Below are 22174 nucleotides of genomic sequence, written 5' to 3' on the forward strand. Positions count from 1 at the left end.
TATATAACCTGCTTATTCTAATTTCCCTCACTTGGAGGAGAGCTTCTGGAGTTTATCACTATTCCTCCATCTTGAAGGCAATAGCATATGCCAAGCCAATACTCACTGGTCACTCAGCATTTATTAAGTCCTGTCCACCCCTGTTTTTTTTGAGAGGAATGCCCTGGGGTGGTTGGGCGGCTGCCCCTGACAGGCTGTGTCACTTATCCATTCACATTGATTATGAAAATCAGCTGTGGCCAGACCTTGCCTTTTTTTTCCCCCCTTTTTCTTACAGCCCCTCTTACAAGCACCCCTGCCTGGATTTTCATGAGGAAATAATCAGATTAGCCCTTTCACGGTGAGTTCATATGGAGTTCTCTTTCTCCAGTGTGCTACTAACTGAATAAACGTGTTTAGTGGTAAATTGTAAATGACATTATGATTACCAAAGCCAGCATGGGTTTCATTTAGAAGTGATCAGAATTGCAGACCACAAAAATTGTGACTGGCAGATAAGGCCATTTGGAGAAGTGGGAAAAGAAGAGTAAAAATAAAAACAAGTAAGAACGATAATCATTACTCAAAACTAAACCTTCCCCAGCTGAGAGAAGCAGGAGGGAAAGAAATTCAGAGAAAAGAAAGGTGAAATTCTATTTAGAAGCGCTGCTATTCTGTTCCCATGGGCTCCTGCCAGCTGTGGCTGGGGCATTGAGTCTCGCTGGCTGTGTGTGCGGCGCTCTCTTTGGTAGTTAATGTGTATTCTCCATCATAATTGAGAATTATATTCATTCATTGGATCTAGAACTACCATGTGTTGTTACATGTCCTTTATTAAATATTTTTGCATCATACCAAAATTGAAATACTAGGGCTCATTACCTCTAGAGATAACATAGGAAAATCAATGGTAAGATCCTGATAAGCTATCCCTTAGTCTTTTAGACATTGGTAACTTCCAAAGAAATTAAAAAAAATTTTTTTTCCTAATGAAGACCAGGATTTTAAGTTTGTCTACCAAATTTGAATAATCAGTGTTCCTTGCCTTGGTTAAATAAGTGGCTATACCTTTACATTCCTGGGATAGAATAACAAAATATTAAAAAGGACAAATGAAAATATAATAAAGCAAATGGGCTCTCATCAGATATGAGATATGCCAAATAACCAAAAATCTCTTTCCATGGATGCCTGCCAATAGATTGAGCAGAGAGAGCACCCCTCCCTCGCTGGATTAGTCATCACTCTTGTACTTTACATCTAAATACAATCCAAAAGGGAAGTTATTTAGATTATATTTCATTTTGCCAGAGGCATAGGTAGAAGTTGAGAAGTAAGGCTGTTTCTCTTCGTTCTCTTTCTCATTATTGCTGCTAAGAAATTATGCTGAGTCAAAATTGCTTTGACTCAACATTTTTATCTATGGACTAGAGATAATTAAACTTGCTATTAGAAAATTTTGGAAAAAGAAATTTGGAGAAGGAAGAAAGAAGTAAGAGAAGGGAGGGAGGGAGGGATAGACCACCAACCTTATGTCTTGAGGGCATCTTTGTAGTGAGGTCATCTTCTGTGCCCTTCTAATCCCTACCTCACCCTGTCCCTCTTTCAAGCACCACTCCCATTAGTCTATTAGCTTCTTGTCAGATATTTGTGTGCCTAAAGCTCTCCTAAGCAACCATTATATATTAGCTGAAACACCCATGGGGATGATCATTTGCCTGTCTTGTAAGACCTGCTTGAGCAGTAACCTAGAGCCCCCCATTGATAAAAACAATGTGAAATCCTCAGGTCCCCTCTGACAGTCTCTATTTTCCACACCACTGATAGTATAAGGTTGTGGTATGTTTTGCTTGATGCCCCTTCTTGCCTCAGTCGCTATCCTCAAGTCTACCACCCACTATCTACCTTCTCCAGAATACACATCTCCTTCCCAGGACACCTATGAGTTCATTCAACCTTTTACTCCCTCCCTTCAAAATATGCTCCTGATGATTTGTGGAATTCTGAGGTTGATCAGCAAACTCTTCTTTATATTCAAAGAGCATCCTTTTCACCTTTTTGCCTCAGTTGGAACTTTGCCATCTTCTAATGATGTCGCATTTTTAAAGCCTCTTTAAGTCATACCCTCAAACCTCTAGTGAATTCTACATTCCTGTGCCTTATGTGATAATCCTGGAGTGAGACCCCTGCTCCTCTGAGGCTGGCACCAGCTGATTGACTATATGCTCTCTACTTCATACATCAGGTTGACATAGTAGGCATGTCTGTTCTCTCCTTGAAGGCCATAGAAACTGGCTTGCTATTTCCTTACTATTTCTTCATGGTATTTATTAGGGTAGGTAACTGTTTCAAAATCTTTTTTTTTTTAATCAGAAATAAGTAAATTGGTTCAAAATCTTGACTGCTATGGTAATAATAAAGACCATCCAAAGAACATGTAAAGGCTATTTATTTTGAACTTGCTATAATTAGGGAGTCAGCTACCATCATTTTAATTTGGCAGACTCAAAGGCAAACAAAAGAGGTGGAAAGCTTTATAGTGAGAGAAAAAAGGAAGGCTTCAGATGTAAACCGGTTGGGGGCTATTAGTGTGAGGAAGCCGTAGGCAGGCTAAACAAAGTGGGGCATCCTATGTGATTGGTTAGTGGTACTTATTTGGCTGTCTCTGATTGGTTCTAAGTTGGAGACTGGAACAAAAATAAGGAGATTATTAGGAAAAGTTAGGAAGCTGGTAGTTATTAATCAAATATTAGATGTTTGGAGACGATTGATTCAGGAGTTATTGTTTGATATTCTTGGACTGCTTACTGTTGTCAGTGGGTCAGAGTTCTATTTTTCTATATGGTCGGGACATTGTCAGTTTGTATATTAGTCTCTCCTTGCTCAACTCGACTTCCAGTCCTTTTTGGAAGAATACCTGACACAGAGAAGGCCGTCAATAAATGCTACTTGTTATTATTTTTTAATCCTTTTTCCTACTGTAACTTCCCACTCACTGATGCATTTCTAGCGTTGAAATTGTCATCATCACCAGCCTTCAAAAGCATGAACTCAAGTATCCTAATTTCAAATCACAACTTGCGTCTTTCCAGTTTACTTGCTTGAGAGCCCTTTCCTTGTGATGTTAAGCTCACTGCCATGTGCTAAATGCTTCACCTTCAGTTCCCTTTTTTTTTTTTGCTGTTTTGAAATGAGCTTATGCTTCATTATAATTAGTTATTTGCAAATACCTTTAATATCTGTCCCTTTGTCCCCTTTTCCCTGACGCCCCCCCTTACACTTCAACTTTGACTTTTGGCTGAGCAGGGTGCTTTGCCTCATGCTTCTCAGAATATGAGAGTGCCTTCACTCACCCGCCCACCTCCACCTGCGCTTTACGCTTTCTGCCCTCTTTCCTCCTCCACAGGAAATGAAGTCTTCTAATCCATCTGATCCCACCTCATTTTAAAGGGCTGTGAACCTAGTTCTTCCTTATGCTCTCAGAGATTACTCTGTCAGTCCCCGCCTCCCTCTAACATCAGCGTCTCCCTTTTCATAGGTTCTCTCTTACCTGCAGAACGTCAGCTTGTGTCTGAACACAATAGTCTGTCCTACCTCCCACTGCCCCAGTATGTTTTAAGAAGTTCTGATTTATCATAACTATGCACTAGCTGCTTTTCACATTTTCATCTTGAATGTCAGACTGGTTTACTAAATAACCTTAAAATCTTAATAACCTTAATTATTATATTTTAAAATAACCTACTTTTTAGTTCACATAGAGGATTTTCTCTGTATGGAATAATTATTATCCAAACTCTAAGGTAGAAATTCCTACTAAAAGTAGACATTTACTACCAGAGATGACTAAATAATTGTTTGGTAGGATTCTTTAAATGGAGTTAACCAAAGAAGTACAGTTGATTTTAAACAATGTGGGGGTTAGGGATGCCAACCTTGGGTGCAGTTGAAAATCTGTGTATAACTTTTGACTCTTCAAAATCTTAACTACTAATAGCATATTGTTGACTAACAGCCTTATCAATACCATAAATAGTTAATTAACACATATTTTGTATCTGTTACTGTGTCTATATAATAAAGTAAGCTAGAGAAAAGAAAATTTATTAATAACAAGAAATATATTTGTTATTCATTACATGGAAGCAGATCATTGTAAAACTCTTCATTCTCATTGCCTTAATATTAAGCAAGCTAAGGAGCACCAGGAAAGGGAGGGGTTGGTTTTGTGTGAGATGTGGCAGAGGCAGAAGAAAATCTACCTATAAGTCAGGACTGCATAGTTCAAACCCATGCTGTTCAAGGGTCAACTATAATTTAAATATTCTTTATACTTACATTGGATCAAAATCGGTGTGTGGGAGTATGGGAAGCAAAGCATGGTGAGACTATTTTATAATAACCAATATTTGATAAAAAAATTTTACTTAAATGAGGAGATAACAATTTTAATTTTATAAAGGTTATAGCAGTACATCTCCAACCATGTGTCACAGAAATTAGAATGCATATGGCTTCCTAGTAAGGCGTTCATACACAGAGGTTTAAATCATAAAACAGGGAAAAGTGAGGAATAGAAACAATGCCTGTAATGGGCTTTGTCCTAATTCTTTTGAAATTGGGAAAGTAATTGGCTAACTTTAAACAAGCAAATAATTAACATGTATGTGCAAAGCTATATGTGTTTGACATTGAATTAATCCTTCATTACAGTGCTTATAATAAAAATAAGACAAACAGCTCCTTATTATTGAAGAGGTACCATAGTAACAAAATCTTCTTACTGTTAACAAAGGTGTCCAACCTGTGGCCTGCAGGCTGCATGCTGATTTTGGGAAGACTTTTTTTGCATATCTCTGGTGGCAGATATCACAAAAACTATGCACATGCAAGGATCTTTCTCCTTTTTTTCTTTTTTTGCTAATCATCTTTCCTTAGTTTTTGTGTATTTAATGTGTGGCCCAAGAAATCTCTTATTCTTCCAATGTGTGGCAGAGAAGATAAAAAAGTTTGTACATCCCAAATAAGCATATATTAGGTATCCTAATATATGTTTAATCAATTCCTTACTTCAGTCTAGGGTTCATGATCCAACTCACAAAATTCCAATGTGGCATGGAGATTTGTGACTTTTCATCCTCGTCAGCTTATTCTTGAGCTTACTCATGGGCATGGGGCCTGAGCTGGAGTCTTAGGGTGCAGAAATGCCCTGCAATGCACATCTTCAGCAGGGATGTGTCCTCTCGAGCTCCCCTGACCATACACAATCCAAAACCTTCTATCCTTTCTCTTATTCTGCCTTTCAAAATCCTGCCTTTTGTGTATCCAGGCTCCAGCATGGATAGTCAGTCAGTGTTCCTTATCTAGTATCCCTGCTGATAGAGGAATAGAGAGCTTGGGGTCCTGAGAGCAGAGATGGCTTGGGGGTCCAACTTTATAATGGACTGGCTTCCTGGTGGAATATGCAAATATAAATACATGAAGAGAACTCTATCCCTGGACTTTGAAGGTATACATTCTAATATAATATAGCTCCTGGTAATAATCTTATTACTCCAAAAGAAAATTTGACTCATGTTAACAATAATCCACTGTTGTTATTTTAGCTTTGGAAGGTTCCTATTATAAGGAATGGTGGTACAGAAAGAAAAACTCATGTTATCATATAAATATATATATATATATTTACTTAATGAATGAATAAATTACTCAAAAATGGCTTTATTGCAGCAACCTATTGTGGGCAAATCAACTATTTGATTCAAGGGTAGAAGAATATTTATGGAAATATAGTCAAAAATAATTTTAGTCTTAAGAGTTCATGTGAAATAGATTTCTTAGAGTCTTCAGCTAGCATATATTAAGCATCATAACAGGGGAAAGTACAATAAATTTGTGTGATATAGCCTATCATGATGATGAGTTGGCTTAAATATATTTCAATTATAGAATGATAGTCTTACATCTTCTATTTATGCAAGAATACATAAAATGCTTAATTTGAAGAATAGAAATTTTGATAAAGATATTACATATTAATTAACTAATATATATTAAAAGAATTTACTATGTTTGAGTTAGGATATTGAGACTTGTGGTAATTTAAATCTGAGATATTATTTCTGGCCCTGAGGAATGCCCCTGCAAGGACACTGATGCCTACTTTATAGGTCCTGTGACTTATCAAATGGCAGATAGTTAGTAGCAGAGAATGATTGAAAATCATATCAACTAAGAGAATGATTATTTTATTATTAATTTATTTATTTGAAGTTCTAAGAATTTAGCCATTTCAAGGGGTCATTTAAAAAGATATCATTTCTCCTAGATGAAAAACAGAAAGAACAAACTGTGTGACGAGAGGCTTAGAACTTTCAGCCCCATCTTCCGAGCTCTGTGAAAGGGAGAGGGGCTGAAGGTTGAGTCGATCACCAGTGGCCAATAATTTAACAAGTCTTGCCTACATAATGAAGCCTCCATGAAAATCAGACTGGACAGAGTTTGGAGAGCTTCCTGATGGTTGAGCATGTGGGTGCATACAGGGTAACATCGTGAGGGCACAGTGGCTCTGGACCTTCTCTCGTACTTTGCCCTGTGCATCTCTTCCCCTGGCTGTTTGCCTGTATTGTTTGTGATATCCTTTATAACAATAGGAATGCATAAACTGTTTCTCTGAGTTCTGTGAGCCTCTCTAGCAAAATAATTGAATCCAAGGAGGGGTCATGGGATCCCTGATTTATAGCTGGTTGGTCAGAAGCATGGGTCACAACCTGGGACTTGCGATTGACACCTGAAATGGGGGCAGTCTTGTGGGGTCTGACATGAACTTCAGGTAGATAAGGTCAAAACTGAGTTAAATTGTATAACACCCAGGTAGTGTCGAATGGAGAATTAGTTCTTGGTAATGAGAAACACTCACAAATTTGGTGAACAAAGATGAAGTATCATGTGTTATATTGTGTAAGACTGGTAAAAAAAACCCATGTAGTTTGTTTTCCCCTCAGAAGCCCTTAGTGATTATAGTAAAAGTTCCATAGTTGATCACCCCCCCTACATTGACACCTCCTTTATGTGACCTAATTTTAGACCTGACAGACACTACAGGTACATATCAGTACAGTGGGCCTACTTTCTTATGTTGACCACCTCTGTATGTTGGCCAGTTTATTATAGTCCCTTGGGTGGTCAGTTTCTACTGTATTCTTTTTGTCTTAATTCTTTTATTTATTCAGCTCTTTTTCTTACTTAGACATTATCGCCATTACTAACTTTAATAGCATATATTATATAACTATCCATTTAAAATACGTTAAATGCCTGTTATTGAATGCATGTATCTTTTGACCTTTTACCCAGAACTTCTTTCTACTCTCCTTGTGTAGCACAATTAGATGTTTAGTAAATATTTTATGGGGTTACAAATGATGATTAGAATCATGGATTACAAATCATCGTTTTAAAGATCGGGACTCATATGTCACTTGTTTATTCTCCTTTATTTTATAGGTACATTTAGAGAAGAACAGAAATGCACATACAGATCACTGCTACATGGCTATATCTGCAAACAGACTGACCATGTGGTCCTAGTTCTTGATAATGCTGATGACATGTGGACAATCCAGAAGTTATATCCAGTTGTTTCTGTGACTGGCGGTTTTGTCGACACCTTTAGTGGGGTAAATGCCAATACTTCCTGTTCTGCCTTCAGGTCTGTGTCAACTTTCTATTCCATTTTACCAAGTAGGGAAATCACCAAGGTCTGCTTTGCAGATCGAACTCCTCAAGTTCTGCGTTTCTTTCTATTGGGCAATGAAAGCAGTTCTAAACTTCTCGTGGCTATATTCTACCATGAGCTCCAGAGCCCCCATGTTTTCCTGAGAGAAAATTTTATTCCACCCAGTCTGGCTCAATCAACTTCCTTCTTGCTAAATGAATCTATTGGCGTCAACTATTTCAACGTCATGGACAACCTATTGTATGTTGTCCTGCAAGGAGGAGAGCCCATTGAAATACGCTCAGGGATTTCTATTCATTTAGCCCTCACTGTGACATTTTCGGTCTTGGAAAAAGACTGGGAAAGAATGATACTTGAAAGACTAACCAGCTTCTTACAGATTGGACAACACCAAATCAGATTTGTTCAGGAGATGCTTGGCAACGAAGGGACCCTAAAGGCCATTGCTGACAGTACAGCAAAAAGAAAACGGAATTGCCCATCTGTGACTTGTACCAGTCATTATAGAAGAGTTGGTCAACGTAGACCTCTCACGATGGAAATGTCCTCATATGGGGTCTCACCACCAACCACTATGGAACCTATCTCAAAAGTGATCGTGATTGAAATTGGTGATTTGCCAACAGTAAGGAGCACTGTAATGATTCCATCCTTGTCCAATAACGAATTACAGAATTTGGCTCACCAAGTCATCACTGCTCAACAGACTGGAGAACTAGAGAGTATTCTGAATGTGACTATAGGGGCCCTACTAGTGACTCAGCCGAAGGGAGTCCTTGGCTATGGGTAAGTACTAATTATAGTAACATTTAAATGAAGACTAATATTTTGAGTCCATATTGGCATATACTGCAAATGTCAATCTATTTGTACTGAATCATATTACTGTCTACTTTTAAGAGAGAATAAAAATTCAAAGAGACATTTAAAGACTTAAATTCTCAGTTCTAGATTCTTCATTAAATTCACATTCTTCATGATTATTCTTTTCTCTGGGTGGTAGAAAATATTTTATTTTGTTTCCTTAAAGTGAAAAGAATGTAGGAAGAAATTTTCCTGAATTGCTTCCTTTCAGTTTATTTATTCATTCATTTATATAATGAATTTAAGCAGTGGACTAGGTTCTGGGGTTGCTAAAGTAAAACAGATATTTTGATGTTACTCCTTTTTTATTTTATTCATGGTAGTGCTAATGAATAAGCAACTAATATTTAATGAGTAATAATTACTTCTTTGCAGCCATCTCCAATGGATGTGGGATTCACTAGAGCTGAAATACAAAGAAAAATTAAACACTTTCACATTTGGGGGCATATTCTACTATTACGTTGATTTTTTTTTTTTATATACAGAGTAATGTATCCAAATGAAAGCTTAGGTAGTGTTTTTGTATTACAATTTTCCTTTCTTTACAATGAAGATAGGTATTCCTCTCCCCTGCACTACATTAATATGTATGAAAGCTAAAAATGAACGAACAAAAACCTTAAGCAATTTTTGTTTGGTTCTTATTTACTGAAGGGTTGTGGGTATTATTAGCTTAGAATTTAAAATTACTTATGATTCACGACTGCTCACAATTGATTAAATCCTGGATATTTTTCTTGAACACCTAAACTTTCACCATGTTAATGAAATTATTATGATATGCAGGGATATATGAGAATTGGGAATCTGAAAAGAATTATGCTAATGCATCTTAGCTTATGCTTAGATTTCTTTTCTTTCCTTTTTTTAGCCCAATTTCATTTAGATACCACTGAGATCATGTAAGTATATTATATGGATGGGTACCTAGAACAAAAAGAGGGCCAATCTATTACTTAATTTTATTTAGATTTTACAATACTATGCTTACTAATAGTTATTGTTCCCAAATGACTGATTTTTATATTCTATATAAAAGAAGACACAGTGAATTTTATGCCTTTAGTTAAAAGAAGAGAAGAGTCAGTGAGTCTTAGCAGTAAAGGTGCATCGAAGGAAAAGCAGCAAAGAGGGGATTGGGTACAAGTTTAGGCACAAACATAAGTGTGTGGGGCCTGTCACTCTATCATGAGGGAGGGAGACAAGTGCAGGGAAAAGAGGATTTTTATTTATCACCTTCTATCAGTTACAATCATCATGTGTTCACTTTGGACACATTGAGAGATTTTCTAGACATAGGCAACAAGTAAATCTTTTTTTTGTGACAGAGTCTTACTATTTTGCCCTGGGTAGGGTGCCATAGTGTCACAGCTCACAGCAACCTCAAGGTCTTGAGCTTAAGCAATTCTCAGGCTTCAGCCTCCCAGGTAGCTGGGACTACAAGTGCCTGCCACAATGCCCAGCTATTTTTTGGCTGCAGTTATCATTGTTATTTGGCAGGCCCCTGGCTGGATTTGAACGCGCTAGCTCAGTGTATGTGGCAGGAGCCCTAGCAGCTGAGCTACAGGTGTCAAGCCAACAAATAAATCTTCTAAAGATGAGGAAAGTCTGTAGCTTAAACCTATCTGAATGAATCTCCATAGAATGAGAGATGCTATGTGCTATGGAATTGAACAAGAGTTAGCAAGGGTTCCCATGTTCCTAGGAGCTGCAAAGAATGGTAAACAACCCTGAAGTCCTACACAGGCCTCGTGGCCAGCCTTATTTCTTTCAACTTTGAACAGTGTTGGTTGGGACTTCCATTGAACTCACTGGAGACCTATTGACAAACTAATGAACTAAACTTGAGACAGCAGGAAATTGAGACCAGATTAGATACTTAGTTTTCCAAGATAGTACTACCTACTTTCAAGAAACTACCAGCTTCTGCTTTGTGCACAGGAATGGAGTTGCCATCTACTTTTTACTAAACAGTACATAGTGAATTGGCCTCTTGTGGTCTCTATCTTCTTTTAGAGGCATCTGGATTTAAGCTTCCCCTCCTTGGCTAGGTCAGTTGGTCAAAATTTGTTGACCTCTGTTGTCATTTCTTGCCTCTTCACCTGTCTTTATTTATACCATTTTTATTTGTTTTCATTTTTTTTGTAATTTCAGTGGAGCTTGTAGAGGGAGCAAAGATAAACCCATGTTCAATTTGCCTTTTTTAAACTGGAGGATTCCCACCAGGGTATTTTTTCTATATACTGTCTTCTATCTAGAATCCTAGCAGAGCACATTTTATATTCTTGGCCTTCCTTTTTGCAGAAATTTAACTTTTTCTCTTTTGGATGTCCTTTTTTTCCTTTCTCATCTCCCTTCTCTATTTCTTGACTCATTTATTCCCACCTAGAAAAAAACTCTAAATAATATTCTTTGTCCTAAATTAAGATTCCATATCTGTGTATTTCTCATAGATACTTTGCTATGAAAGTGCTAAACCTGTCTATAGTTGGCAGAGTTTTTAAAAGGACTTCTAAAAGATGTGCCTCCCTAATACTTGGAACCTCTGAATGAGATGAGCAATAGCTCTTATGATTACACTATGTTACATGGCACAGTTGACCCTAAAATAGGGAGAATGTTCTGGATTATCATAGGGGCCTCAATCAAACACATAAGCCCTTAAAGGAGTGTTTTCTCCTGCTGCAGCAGAAGAAGAAGGCTAAAGAGAAAGGCAGAGAGATTCCAAGTGTGAGAAAGATTTGATATGCTTTTAAGATGGAAGGGGCCACATAAAAAGGAATGCAGGTGGACTCCATGCGTCATACAGAGTGGGCATCGGCTCCCAGACAGTGAAGAAACAGCAATCCCAGTTCTATAGCCCTGGGAAAGGGATTCTTCCAACAACCTGCTTGGAAGTGAATTCTTCTAGTAAGCCTCTCCATAAGCAGTGAACCCAGCCAAGCTTGTCTGAACACATGACCCCACTCATTCCCTGGAGATTATTATGCATTTGTGTTACTTTATGCCATTAAATTTGTGATAATTTTTGAAGTAGAAGTAAAAACTGAATACTAAGTCACATAAAGCTTTTTGTTTATGAGATTGCCACGAACTTTAGACCCTGAAAAGGGTGACAGTGAGGGTGAGCCTAATGCTGTGAGAGTGTGTGTGCGTGTGTGTGCACAGGTGCGTGTGTGTGTGTGTGTGTGTGTTTATTACATTAGTGACTTTTTAAGTACCCTGGTTCTGCATAAAGAGCATCCTATCAGGCTGACTTGGAATAGAAGAAAATGAGGAAAGCCAGTAGGTGATGGATTTAACTTTTTTTTTTTTTCTGCATGGTGCCTCTCCATGTCACCCAGGGCACCTGATTTCTAGGAGACAGCCATTTGGAGTATACAAGAGTAGAATCTTTCCATCAATATGGGAAGGTGTTCTTTTCAAGACTGGCAAAATGTTTATCCTAGAAGAGATTTCTGTATTCCAGCTTGGCTTTATCCTTCCCCAAGGCAAAACCACAACTTTGCCATTAAAAAGTGTTGTTACTCCATTTCTTCTTTTCACTACAGTATAAATTCACTACTTTGTGGAGTTGGGTAGATAATGAAGTCACTGTAATAACATTTCATATATGTGGTTTTATATAGATGGGAAAAATTTTTTTCATATATATGGGAAAATTTTATATATATGGGGAAATATGTTCTGCCTAAGCAAAATTTCTGTCCCATTTAAAAATTATTCTCTTAATTACTAGCATTTTAAAATTTTTTCAACCTTTAAACTTAAAAAAAAAAAAGAAAAAGAGTTTACATAATATCCATTATTACTAAATGGGAAATACCATAGACTATTTGTAATTATTTTGATGACTCCTGGTCATCATTAAAACCATCATTTATTTCACAGCCCTAATTTTGCAGTGATGCCATTAGGTACTATTGTTCATACACTAAAACATCTCAAACTGCGTCTTTGATTCTTTGATTCTTGCTCTGCAATTTATATTTTTGCCTGTTATTTTTCCGTGAACAGGATGGTAATTGTAATCTATTGGTGCTCTTTACATATCTGCACTCTGCCCTCAGCTACGTGTAGTTCTGATTCCAAAACTGAACTACACTACCTTAAAACCAAATAATACAAGAATTATATGTCAGATGGTAAAGTCCTAGGTAAATATAGTAGACTCATAAAAGACTCCATTTCAATGGTTTTTATTCCCCAAATATTAATCTAATGGCTATTATGTTTAAGATATTATATGACTCCTATGAAAATCTAGAGATTTGAAAATTAATGGGTAGGCAAAACAACATTTACTCAACTACTTAATGAGAAGATGTTATATTAAGTCTCATACCATATCTGTTACAAAGAATAATTATTTCAATATGAACCTGCTTAACCATTAATCTCTTTTTTCATGACTTTAACTTGAGTATATTTTTATCCTTACAGTATGTATTAGGTGGTCAAAATTTCAACTGAACTGGCTTCCCAGGATTTTATTATGATTTTAGAATCATAAAAAAATGTAGCCAGAGTTTCCATGCTCCTAGATAATATATTCATGTTAGATTTACTGCAGAATATTATTTTAAATAATTTCAAATTAAAATACTTAGGTTTTTGACCCTTAAATTTTTGCTTACAATTGACATTGTTGGAAGATGTACTATGATAATTCTGCCTCTTTATATGCTTCTGACTCACTGCAACTGACACCTATCATTACTCAAATTGTAATCTGAAATGAGTAATTCCAAAGAATCCCAAGAACTTAATAAAAAATATTATAGTATATCATTAAGCACATTTCTTGAGGAACGCACTAGAACATGAAGTTGGTGGCTTTTCAGAGGCAATTAGTGACTTAAAAGCAGAGGAAGTACTTGGTAAAGTGTTGCTATAGTAGCATGTATTATGTGCGTACAGTGTGCCAGGCTTGGTACCATAAGACCAGGTGGGGAAACCTTTTCATGTTGGAAGGCCACATTATTTTAGCCATGATCAATTCATACTGCATTCAAGAAAATTTAATTAGATATAGATATACTTAAAAAATGTACATTATTTTGTAAAAATCTAACTATTATGTGCTTAATAATTTAAAGAATGAAAACTATGTGTTAATTTTAAAGTTAACCAACCTTTTAATGACTTCATTATGTCTGCTTTTTGTTGGAAAGCATTTGAATATTTGGGTGCAGCATGGAGGTCCCAGTTTCAGCTGATCCTCTAGATGGGTACCAGTTACTTGTGACCTTAAGAGCATCTTTATTTGGGTTAGGTAGGAGAATGCAGATTCACAGCAATTCATGGTTGAAAAGCAAGAAAGCATTTCTGGGGGCATGTTGCCGAAGGTGTGGGTATTCCACTGCATTTTTCCATATTTCAGTTGGATCTTTCATAGAAGAAAACAATGGCTTTGAAATGTCATATACTAAGAGATCAATCAATTTCATCTTTTATTCTGTGGTAATGATTCCAAAATTGAACTACACTACCTTGGTGATATCAACTAGGTAACGTGGAAATGCTAATTTTAGTGTGATGCTATGATGCTCAAAGTCAGTGACCCTTTTATTGTGTTGTCCAATTAATAGATTAATTCTATAACAGCTGCTTATTCTTCAAATGATTCACATATCATCCTCTTCATCAATGACCTCTGCTACCTGGGGATAATGTTCATCTGAAATTTCCTTTTGAAAAAGTGTTTTGACAAAAAAGTAGCTTTTCTTGAAATGTTTGGATATTTTTAACCACATATCACATGTAGACTTGGTTTTACCTTGCAAAGAAATATTTAAGTTATTTTGATTTGACTTGATATCACACAGAAATACTGTATTCTTATAGAAAACTTCTTTCAATGACTCACATTGTTGATTCTGTTCTTCATAAAATTTAACTATCTACTTTTATAGAGATCAAGTTTTGGCTAACACTTGTCTGTCCCATAACCAATCCACTTTAGAATGATATAGCACATCCGCACTGGATATCTCATGGTTCAACTTTAGCATGTTACTAAACTGATGATACCTTGTTGTAGTTGCAAATATAGTTAACAATACTTATAACTTGTTGCAAAGTGTCACCTAAAATAGTAGCTTTAGCACAGAGATTTTGCTGATGTGAGATACAATGGAAAGAAATGACAGCATCTGGATCTGTGAATACTTTTTTATCTGTGCCATAAACCCTTCCTGTTTTCCTATGTTTGAAATGTAGGGGTTGGAATGAATCGCAGTGATCTCTAAACTGTGAAATTTCTGTATTCTCTCACTCTCATGGAAGGTGCAGTTCAACTTCACCACATCTACCTTGAAAGTGTTTGAAGATATCTCTTCCCTTATTCTGTTTGCAAGAGTGGTCAAAGTGAATAATTTTGTAGCAAAGAAAATTTTTACTTATGACTGGATTAAAGTATAAAACCTACACAGTCGTATCAGGTCTTTCAGGTCCCAGGCAAAGTGGTGTGAGAAATTACATGAGGTTGTTCTGTTAAGTGAAGGCAAATTCATGCTGCTGATCAGTTATGGTTGTTTTTGAAGAAGCAACTTTGAAACGTTATGGGGGTCTGAGCTTTGACAATGCATTTTTTCACAATCTCTGCATCACTGAAAAGCTTCACTTTTAACTCCAAGTACAAAGTTATTTTATAAGTTGCTTCAGCGGCATTATTTCCAGTTCTTATTGCTGTTTGAAAGGATTGTTTTTTACTTTTTCTTTCCGTCTTTCAATTTCCTCAATACAACCTTCTGTGCCTCTCCCTCTAATTTAGAATATTTGTGGTCCTTACGAGTGTTGTAATGCTGACAACCATTGAATTTCTGTGGTGTTGATATTGTAGGATCACAGAGCAGGAAAAACATGCCATCTTTAGCAGAAATAAGATAATATTGCAATTCCTAATTCTTATTAAAAAGTCTTTTTTCTTCTGTCAGCATTTTCTTAGTCTTCTTTGACATGATGGGCTATTAAGCAGAGGGAATTAAAAAATACTATCAAGCCGTGCAACTATTCAGAAATTCCACTTCAAATAGAAACACAGTGCACCACTGTCAAAAGCTGGTAACAGACTGGAGTACTTGACCCCACAAACTCTCACCAACCAGCCTCATGCAGCAGTGGTACCAGTCAGGTGGGGGAAGCTAGAACTGAATCATGAGCGTAGCAGCTGTCAGTTTAGCCTTATCAGTCACAAATGTTCTAATTGTGCTGGTAAATCTGGTAGGATTATTTCATTGAAATTTATCTTATTCTTTGTTATTTTAAGTATAACAGAAAGACACAAACATCTTATATTAATAAAAATAAAAATTTTACAATTTGTTTTGTAAAATTTGGATTCAGTCAAAAGGCCACAGTTAAGGACCTAGGAGGCCACGTGTGGCCTTTTGGCTGGAGGTTCCGCATGGCTACACTAGCCCACAGTGACAGAAGGAAAGTTTCAGGTCCCAGGCATTTCTTCCCTCCTAAGAGTTGCCAGCCACTCAGGAAACCTGTCTAAATTTAACAGAGAGCAGAAGGACCATGAAATGTAAGTAAAATTATTTGTATCAACTCAGAAAGTTAACTAGAAAAGTCATTGTTGTCTTACCAATGATGTGGTAGAGTTTTCCTGGGTGGCAGGGGTCATAGTGTTTTATTTATTTTTACAAATATTAATATTATAGTCCCTTGAATGGTGCTTGTACAAAGTAGGAGAGTTGACATTATGAATTGACTGAAGAATACCTTTTTTTCTTCCAAAGTACAGAATCATCTAAACTCCTTTAGAATTCAAGTGCCCTCATGATGCTTACAGACTGTTCTACCTTATATAACCTATTTAAAGCAAGAGAGATCAAAAATGCTCAGAATAGTATGAGACATTCAATCAAAGTATGTGGCCTTTTTTATAGGACTCTGGCTTAACAGATTTGAGAAGGGGAAAGTTGAAAAGAGAGTATCTCTAATCACCCACTCCACCGGACTCTAGATGGTCTTGGGCAGAGCTGATTTTCACCAAAGATGTTTGTTTGCTGTATAAATGGAAACAGTCCAATCATCCACAGGGTAAACATTTCAGATGTGGTGGATTGAAATGTAGGGGTTGGAATGAATCGCAGTGATCTCTAAACTGTGAAATTTCTGTATTCTCTCGCTCTTTCGCCTTTAGCCTGCACTTAAGCATTAGAGGGGAAAAAGAAATTCTTTTACATACCTGCCTGGGTATTAGAAGCTGTTAAACCATGGTTAATACTGGGAGGAATGGAGGGAACTTTCCTTCCCGATTTTTTGAAGTTTGGCTGTAGGTCCTTCTGCCTGCAGGCTACAGTCACATTAGCAGTTGGAAATTGGATAAGGACAGCACAATGACAAATCCAGGTTGCTTGCAATAAGTTGCTAATCCCTTTGCTTTAATATTGGAGCAGCGTGTAATGATGTTTGGACATCACTCCAGTTTACTGACGACCCCACTGGGGCCAGCAATAGAATCTTACAACTGTCTAACAAGGCGTCAGGTGACTCCCGTCGTCACAGCAACGGACACTGGAATCTAATCTTCCCTCCATCCCTTCTAGCACCCAATAACGCCTAGATTATATAAGTGGCCCATCATTGCTTGGTAACTTGAATCAATTAACGTTAATTCGCACAATGCTATGATGTATTGTGATCACTTTCATTTCAGGGAAGGGGGAGAAATTGCTATAAGTCACCTAAAATGAGGTTGTCTGTGGTGCTGAGGTATTAATTGGGTGTCCATATTAAATGCAAAAGGAGCCCCATCGTGAAAGGAAAGTGGATGAGTGACTCTCTTGGCTGCTATTGACCTATCAGAAGAAGACAGTGCCCTTTTCCTTTGCTTTTATCTATTACAGTTTTCCCTATTGCGTGTCAAGTTGATGTATTATAAAAAATTCATTTGGTGACCTTTCACCCCCTTAGCAGATTAAACAATTTCACTCCAATGGCATCATTAACAGGACCCTGCATTTAATGATGATTTCTCTAAAAGGCCACAGAGATTCGATTTTAAGCTAACAGATTTATTGCACTATTATAACATATCGTAAAAAACTGTACCACCTACGGTCAGGTTTTAGGATAGAAACTGCTTAAGAGTTTATGTGGAGCTTAAAGTGGTATTACCTTGGGATATGCTGCAGCAGACAGTCCCTGACCTCCAGTGAGATGCTGTTTACATTTAGTAAGAGATGTTTGCTCACAATAAACTTTTAAGTGTGTCAGGAACAGCCTTTCAGCGGGTGTTCAGGCAGTTGGTCCCCATCCCTCCGTCTCTAGACAGCAGTGTGGTTATGTCAGCGTCTCTGATGGGGTCTTTCTGCTTCTTTAAGCCAGACTGCTTGCCTGTATCCTGGGCCTCGTAGGAAAGGATTGAAGGAATAGGTTAGGGGAGAAATAAGATCTGGTAACAAGATTAGAATTTTCCAATAACCTGGGACCCCTGGAAGGGTAAAATTAACAGCATAAGTTTCTTTAAATCTGGTTTTAAATTGTTGTATTTAAAAACTGAAAGGAGCCTTCCCCACTTAGGCTAAGCAAACTGGTGAATGATGGTTGGGTGTATGTCGAATTTCCAGAGAGTGATTCTAGCACAGAGGCCGGGGTCTTTACTGATAGATGACCAAAAGGGCTTCCTAAGGCCACATATTCTTACCCTGCCTGCATTTCCTGGAATTCCCAGGGGAGAAAAAAAAATTGCTTCCTGCAGAACTTTCATATTTTGTGATCCATAGTATTTATTCTTCCACTGTTTCCTTTTTAAGGACTAATCTTCACCTTTATGTGACAAATACCTCCATGACAATAAATACCTATTTATAGGTTAGGAGTAGAATAGCTGACTCATGAACATTCAATGAGAGGTGGCAGATAAGCTACTTAAAAAATAATATCCTCATTAGACCTGGCCTAGGCTGTTTTGAGGGTAACTCACCAAGGGATACCCTATTTTAGGAAAATACAAGGTGGCTATAAAGATAGTGTACAATTTAAAATAGTATGCAACTTAAAATTGTACCCAAACTTTATGGCCTCCCTGTATATATGACGTATGATATCCATACAGCTCCATTTAACTGTCAACTGTTACCCGCCTACGATGTGTAATACATAATAGACTTAATGAAACAATAGGTGTATAATGTTCTTTTGTTAATAATACAAGCTAACTCAGTCATCAAAAATACCAGATATAGCTTTGGTATTTTTGATGACTGAGTGGCAGGATCACAGCCAATGAGGTTTATCTGAGACGTGATCATTGCTAGTTGAAAAATACCACACTGGAACATATTCTTCTTAGTAAAGTGTCTCAAGAATGGAAGAAAAAGTACCCAATGTACTCACCCTTATTATGAAACTAATGTAGGACCTTCACATGAAAGCTATATCCCAGTTATAACCTAAGAATAGGGAGAAAGGGGAAAGAGAGGGGAGGGAGGGGAGAGGGAGGCGGAAGAAGGGGGACTAATGGGATTACACCTGCGGTGCATCTTACAAGGGTATATGTGAATCCTAGTAAATGTGGAATGTAAAGGTCTTAGCAAAATAACTAAGAAAATGCTACAAAATCTATGTTAACTAATGTGATGAAAATGTGTCAAACGATATATGAACCAAGTGTATGGTGCCCCATGATCATACTAATGTACACAGCTATGGTTTAATAAAAAAAAAAAAAAAGAAAGAAAAATACCAGAAATACTTACATAGATGTGTTCCCTTTTATTGTTAAGTCACATCAGCGATTAGTATGCTCTAAGGATGGGAGAAACAACATAGTTCATTGGTTAGCTCCTCTAGACCTTGGTCAGCACTTACTAATTGTAAGACCTTTGGCAAATTACTTATTTGGGCCAGTTTTTGTCATATGTAAATAAGAGTAGCTACTTCATAGTGTCATTTAAAGATGGATGAGTGTATATGTCGAAACTCTATAATAGTACTGTACACAACAAATGCTCAGCAAATCTCTGTTTTAAGTTTTCTCCCCAGGTGTTTGGTGCAATTAAAATAATCAATTAATGCCACAATTATTGAATCTGTTCAGTGCAAGCACGCCTGGAGAATATGAATACTAAGAAGTGTTGTAAGGATTGAGTGATCTACTCTTTGTAAAATGTGTGCACTGGAGTTTGCTCTTATCGTCTTCCCCCATCTCTGCCCGGCAATGTTGCCTTCATAACTTGGAATCAAGTACAGCATAGTATTTATACTATGGATGCTGGAAAACACTACAAATCAAGAGCATTTTTTGAAAGAAATGGTTTAATAACATACTATTGTACATGTTCCTGCCCTCTGAGTATTTTATGCTGATAAATTCCTTCATTGAGGTTTTTTGAGGGGAAGGGGGTGGCTGATCTTAACAACTAATAATGCAAATATGAGTTCTTAATGTGTGTTTCTCTCCAACCCCAGTCCATTTTTTATTGTGGCTCAGCAAACATATCAAATAAATGTACTCTTATTCATTGGTATAAAGTCATCTTCACTATCCACCCACTATATTACTGAGTTTCTAGAAACACAGGCAAGTGAAAATATTTTCACTGGCATGAATGTTTTATCAAAAATTGCTACTGCAGGGATATTTGTAATCCTATAGATATATTCTGTTTGTTTTAATATCTGCCAGAAATACAAGCAGCTTTACAAGTGGGAACTTGGTCTATATTCGGCCCTATGCTCTTTCCATCCTCGTCCAGCCTTCAGATGGAGAAGTGGGAAAAGAACTGCCGGTGCAACCACAGCTCATGTTTCTGGATAAGCAGGTACCCTCTTTGTTCAGAGTTGAGCATTGTACTTTATTCAGCATGTGTTTAAGATTTTGTCATCGTGCAGTTGGCTTCACCCACAACCTCTCATGACTCTTGTCATTTTCCCTCCGCTCCACAATCTGGCTTCCTTCCGCTTTCTATGAATGCTCAGAGTTTGGTGAAGGGTAAAATAAAATCCAGATATGTTTCCTCCCCCAGCAAATTCTGGAAACTAGCCTTCTCAAAGAAGTTTATCTACATCTTAAAAAGTCTTTTCATGTGCTAATGAAGGGACTTATGATGTCACACCTGCATGGCAGTTCTATGTTATTTTGAATGATCGCTCACATATGTGAGTAAATGCAGATTAGTAAATCATGCGCAAGAGGCTTCTGTGCTTATTTCTAATTTGGGACTCTATGTTCTTTTACTCGGTTTTATCTTTTCTATATTTAGGAAACTCAAGGGGTGGGGGAGTGAAGTATGGCTGTTGAATCAGCTTTCTCCTCTTTATAAATGCATCCCTGACATGTGCAGAGAGAAGTGGTTGGGACTGAAGGCCGCACTTGGAAATCTCTCAGCTTTGATCCAGCTGGCTCTTACCCAGCTCCCTCCTGCCTCTCTTAAACTTTCCATTCTTCAGCACTTAAGGCCCCTCTCCTCTTAGCTTAGCTTTCCTTTCCCATCTTCACTTCCCTGCTCCAACTTGTCCTGGAGTAATTTCTCCTCCCTCTTTTGAATAAGCTAATTTTAATATGCTTTTTTTCTAAAATATTAAGGGAGGCCAGGCATGGTGGCTCACGCCTGTAATCCTAGCACTCTGGGAGGCCAAGGCAGGTGGATTGTCTGAGCTCAAGTGGGTTTGAGACAAACCTGAGCAAGAGCGAGACCCTGAGACCCCGTCTCTAAAAATAGCCGGATGTTGTAGCAGGTGCCTCTAGTCCCAGCTACTTGGAAGGCTGAGGCAAGAGACTCACTTGAGCCTAAGGGTTTGAGGTTGCTGTGAGCTACGATGCCATAGCACTCTAATGAAAAGTGAGACTCTGTCTCAAAAAAAAAAAATATATATATATATATATAAAGGGGTACAAGTGTTTTTATTACATAGATAAAGTGCATAATGCTGAACTCAGGACTTTTAGAGTTCCATCACCAGAATAATGCACATTGTAAGCAATAGGCAAGTTTTAATCTCTGACTTCCTCCCACTCTCCCCACTTCGTAATTTCCAATGTCCTTTACACCACTTTGTGCCTGTGTGTATCCATCATTTTGCTCCCACTTGTTAGTAAGAGCATGTGGTGTTTGTTTTTCCATTCCTGGGATACTTCACTTGGGATAATGGTCTCCAATTCCATCTAAGTTGCTGTAAAAGACATTATTTCATTCCTTTGTATGGCTGAGTAGTACTCCAATGTTCTAATTTGTAGTCCCACCAATGGTTCCTTTTTCACTGCATCCATCATCAGGAAATGCAAATTAAAGTCATAATGAGATGCCACCCTACTTCTGTGAGAATGACCATTATTTAAAAATGCAAAAAATAGATGTTTGGTGGGGATGTGATGAAAAAGGAATGCTTATACGCTGATGGTGAGACCGTAAATTAGAACACCTCTCTGACAAACAATATGAAGATTCCTCAGAGGAATGAATAAACATAGACCTACCATTCAATCCAGCAATCACACTGCTGGGTATCTACACAAAAGAAAAGAAGTCATTATGTGAAAAAGGTATCTGCACCTAAATGATTATCACAGCACAATTCATAATTGCTAAGATATGGAATCGACCTAAGTGCCCATCAACTGATTAGTGGATA

The 22174-nt window shown here is 37.4% G+C and overlaps 1 protein-coding gene across 3 annotated transcripts in view; it reads left to right on the forward strand.

Moving 5' to 3' along the window:
* The window catches only part of PKHD1 (PKHD1 ciliary IPT domain containing fibrocystin/polyductin), a 497465-nt gene that overhangs the window by 441498 nt on the left and 33793 nt on the right, over positions 1–22174 (forward strand). For all 3 annotated transcript variants that reach the window (XM_053602538.1, XM_053602539.1, XM_053602540.1), the window contains 2 exons: positions 7486–8503; positions 20229–20364. In XM_053602538.1, the coding sequence (XP_053458513.1) occupies positions 7486–8503; positions 20229–20364 (1154 nt within the window). The remainder of the gene's footprint in view (positions 1–7485; positions 8504–20228; positions 20365–22174) is intronic.

The sequence above is a fragment of the Nycticebus coucang genome, chromosome 9 (assembly GCF_027406575.1).
Source record: "Nycticebus coucang isolate mNycCou1 chromosome 9, mNycCou1.pri, whole genome shotgun sequence".
In the NCBI taxonomy this organism is placed as follows: Eukaryota; Metazoa; Chordata; class Mammalia; order Primates; family Lorisidae; genus Nycticebus; species Nycticebus coucang.